General features: G+C 39.6%; 1 protein-coding gene across 1 annotated transcript in view; it reads left to right on the forward strand.

Moving 5' to 3' along the window:
- Nucleotides 1–4,196: 4,196 nt before the first annotated feature.
- LOC109214740 overlaps nt 4,197–4,718 on the forward strand; it is a 76,503-nt gene continuing 75,981 nt past the window's right edge. Inside the window, exon 1 of the mRNA XM_019378691.1 lies at nt 4,197–4,482. Within this exon, the coding sequence (XP_019234236.1) occupies nt 4,197–4,482 (286 nt within the window). The remainder of the gene's footprint in view (nt 4,483–4,718) is intronic.

Raw genomic sequence — 4,718 nt, forward strand, 5'->3', positions numbered from 1 at the left:
ATAACTTCAAAATGGCATGTAGATGCATATGTAAGCATATTCAAGTGTTTTATTATTTTTCCCTAATTTTTAAAGGTTTTTAAATCAATTTATTTCCCTTTTTTATCCATAAAAATCCAATAATTATTTCCAAAATTATTATTTTTGGTAATTCATCTATTGGATTTTTATCTTTATTCCAAGATATAGCTAAGGTAATTTCACATGTTTTTTACAATTTTGTTTAGTATTTTTAAAAGCTAATTGCACATAATTGCAATATTATCCCTTTTAAGATTTAATTATGTTTATATTCATCAAATCAAGTCCTATATTTTTAAAGTGTCAATTATATATCATAAAATCATTTTAGTGCTTTCAATTTATTTCCAGAAATTAATTTATTTTTTTTTATAATTTTAAAAGGGAAAATCAGCTATTTAAATAGTAGCCCAGTTACATTTCAATTTTAGCCTAATCTGATCCCAAATTAAACCCAATTTCCCCGGCCCAATTCCCATTCAAACCATACCCTTAACCCAATTAAATGACCCAACCTGGATTCCCTACCTACCCTCATTAATCTAGGCCGTTGATCATTCAGATCAACGGCCAATATTTGCCCTTTCCATTTTTAACCTTAAACGATCCCTTACCCTACCTCATTCTTCACAAACGCTGCCCTTGAATTCCCCTTTCTGTTAATTCTCTCTGAAACCTCACCTGAACCCTAGCAGCCGCCCTCTAATCCCATCGTAATCCATCCTAATACCTACCCAATCTATGGACCCTCGTGGTCATTTGAGACGTGTATCAGCCTCCTATGGCTCCTGGGTGTTTGTTTCTATGGTTTCATGGCCAGTCCTCGAAGGAATCTGGTCCAGTCCTTGCTCGACTATTGTCCATGGCCTTTCTCCAGCCATCCATGACCTTTCTCTGGCCATTTATGGCCTTTCAAGGCTGATCCTTGATTTCTTCTGGTTAGATCGTTAACTGTCAAAGTCTTTCTCACTTCTTTTGGGTTTTCTGAAACCCTAGCTCTAAGACCTTTCAATTTTCTTTTAGATCTCTTTTAGATCTGTACTTACTATGAATTTCTTAAGTGTTTTTTCGAAGGTTCTTCAACTTTGCTTTCAAAACGACTCTTCATTTTTTTTCGATTAGGGTTTTCCTTTAAGTTTTTCAAAAGCTCTCTTCTCTGATCTCAATATTGTTCGTGATTTTGCTATGTTTAAAACGATTTGCCCATATTGTTCTTCTATCTAATTCAGCATGTTAAAAACCCTAGTTCCTTTTAGTCTTATCCGAGTTCTGAAATTGTTTGTTTAAATGTGTACTTGTTCGATTAACTTCTTTGTTTCTGACTCTCTTCCCCTTGTTTGACCTTTCTGATTTGAGTTCTTAATCTCGACTACTGTTGAAGCACCAATTTCTTAGATATTTTGCCTCATTTGTTACAGTGAGACCTTTACTTGTTTACGATTTCTCTTTACTTGTTACTATGTTCTTCTTCACTGTCGATTCTACGCGACTACTTGATTTACTTGACTACTGTGCCTCGAATATTTTCTTGCTACTGAACCCTAGCTTACCCTTACTGCTACTGTATGTTTGTGTTGTTTCTTTTGTCAACATGTTTAAGTCTGCATGCTTGTTCATCCCTTGCTATTTATATGGCGAATTGCAGAATCATGTTCCTTTCTTGATTGATCTTGATTTCCTCAATCTTCCAGCTAATTGTATAAGGTTTTCTTACGAGCCCTAATTTTTACTCATCTGTTTAAAATTAATTGATTCCTTTCCTTTACTATGATGTTTTACCTTGCTGAATCCCTTCCCAAAATAAGCCTATTTTTTACATAGACTTGATTATTTACTTCATACTTTTATTGCCCCTTATATGGCAATAATCAATCTGTCCCAAACTGATTTTTTTTCCTTAATTGAAACCTGTTAGTGTCCGTTCAGCAGTGATTCCTNATCAAATTGAAAACTCTCTGATAACAGAAAGAGAGTTGTTTTGCGGCCGCAAAGGGGTTTATGCGGTCCGCACATTTTTCATTGTGATCCGCACAATCATAATTAACTAAACTTACCCAGAAGAAACTTCTACGGACCGCACAATTTCTTGTGCGGCTGCAGATTTTAAAATAATCACGAACAGCAGGCATTCTAGGATTTGCAATTTTTTTTCATGTTTGTGTTAAGACTTCAATTATTACCTTACTTATCACTCGTTTTCAAAAGATATAAATACCCACCCCATCTTCTTTCAAAAGACACGAACAACTTGAGTTCAAAACACACACTTACACTTAAAACTCTCTTTCTTTACTGCTACTTGTGCTATTGCTTTGTCTAGCCGGCTGAAAGCCAAGGCTAGACTGTGGACTCTTGTTTGCTTTACCTTTCTGCCCTTTGCTTCTCTACTGCTATGTCCTAGTTTACTCTTTAAGTCTCAACAACAATATGTTTCTTTAAGTTGCTTCAGTTTCTCATTCATGCTCACTTCTGCCAATGTTTCTGCAGTCTATTTCAATTACTAGCATACTGGAATATGCTCCTTCCCCTTTTAGATTAATGTTTCCCTATGTATGTACTCTGTCAGTCTCTTGTTATGTGATTTGCTGACTTATGAATCCCAAACCCCATATCCCCTCTATGTGTTTGTGTTCCTTTGGTTAGTTTGTGGGTCAGGCCAGCATCATCTATTGCTGTGCATGACCAAACCCGCCCCTTTCTGGGGTCATATGCGTCATCAATGTATTCCCAAAACCCCGTGACCCCCTTTGTGTAACTACTGATCCTGGGGTATTTTGAGCTCTTCTACTACTGTTTTCAAATCACCCTTTAATACTTACTATTTCCAACTCAGTTTTAATCAATCTCTGTCCTGCACTTCCACTATATTCTTAGAACCTAGGCTCTGCCCCTCTTGTGTGAGCCTTGCCTTGGGACCCTTGAGCTCCCTCTGAACTTGGACGCATAAGGGAGAGAGGAGATATGCCTTTTGGGTTTGAAGCAGCGCCATTAGCAAAGCACCAACACCATTTGAGGTTGTAGTTTTGCCACCCAAAGAGCAGTGTCCCATTCGAAGTAAAGGTGGCCACACCGATCCCAATGGCGATGTCCCCATGCCGTCATTCCATACAAAAGCTATACCCTACACGATTATACAGCGAGGCTAGGAGGAAAGGCAAGGTCAGGTTCGAAGAGACTGTTATACACAGGGCATGACAAAGAACTGGGAGAGTCTATACCCCTGAAACCTAGCTGAGTCAAGCAAGCAGGCCTCAACCGGACACCTATCATTAAGATAGGTCTAGACGACCTTTGGAGGAAAATACAGGCCAAGGAGTATTCGGTCATCGACCAGCTAAACAAAACACCAGCACAGATATCCATCCTATCATTTGTTGTAGAATTCCAAGACACACAAAATGCTCTGTTGAAGGTGCTGAGTGAAGCATACGTGCCAAGTAACATCACTGGCGGGGAAATGGCTAATATGGTGGACAAGTATTAGAAAGCCATAAAACACCTTCTATGAGGACGAGCTGCCACCTGAAGGGTTGGGTCCACAACAAAGCCCTGCACATCAACTGTGCAATGCGAAGACTACTTCATCACTAGGATCCTGATCGATGGGGGTTCCAGCCTTAACATTGTCCGTTGTATAACACTCAAGAAGTTGGGAAAAGGGATGCATGAGATAAAAAGAAGGAGCAATCAAAGTGAAAGCTTTTGATGGGTCCTAGAGGTCCACCATCGGCGAGATTAGCCTGTGTGTGCAAATGGGACCAACCTGGTTACGAGGTCGATTTTCAAGTGATAGATGTGCCAGCATCCTACAACTTGCTGCTAGGACAACCCTGGATTCATGCTGCTGGGGCTATAGCTTCACACTGCATCAGGTAGTGAAATTCCGAATGGAAATCACTAGGAAGTGATCATTCACGGCGACGGTAGCAACCTAATATACAGTCGTCAGACCATTCCGGCGATCGGAGGAAGAAGAAGCTAGGCGGAGAGACCTACCACCACATCGACAGGGTCAATGCTGTCGACAAGGACAAAATGGTGGGATAACAAGATTCGAGAGCATATTGAATTGGAGTAAGGTACGACCTGGCAAAGGACTCGGCAAGAACTTCCAAGGGATCTCTAAAAAACTTCAAGAAACATGGCACTACCTTCGGTTTGGGATACGAGTACACATGGGAAGATTCAATAATTGGTCGCCACCATGGCGCGATCCTTACTACCCGTTAGAGCAACCGATACCACACGCTGGAGCAGACTTTCCAACAGCTGACATCGTCTATGGGACAAATGAAGAAGAAGCGCTTGCGGAAGTGAAAAACTTATTTTCAGAGGACAATAATATGGATTGCTGTGTTATTCTCGGATGGAGTGAAGAGGAAGTCCTTCCATACAGCTTGAGTAGAGGGCATACCTCAACAATTGATCCATCAGGCCACCAGCAGCCCTGCGAGCCTCGGGGTAGCAAGGCTAAACACAGCACTATTCACTGTTTTATTTTGGAATGACTTTCTTTCGCATTTCCAATTTTTCCGCATATAAGATTTCAATGTTCCAAAATAATTTTCAATTTATCAAAAGCATATGTATTGTTCAACGAATTAATATTTATTTTCTAATCGTTCTCCTTATCTTTACCTATACCAGCTTACATTACTTATCTTATGAACCAATGATTGTGATGCAAATAAGACAAT

This window comes from Nicotiana attenuata, unplaced genomic scaffold (assembly GCF_001879085.1).
Source record: "Nicotiana attenuata strain UT unplaced genomic scaffold, NIATTr2, whole genome shotgun sequence".
In the NCBI taxonomy this organism is placed as follows: Eukaryota; Viridiplantae; Streptophyta; class Magnoliopsida; order Solanales; family Solanaceae; genus Nicotiana; species Nicotiana attenuata.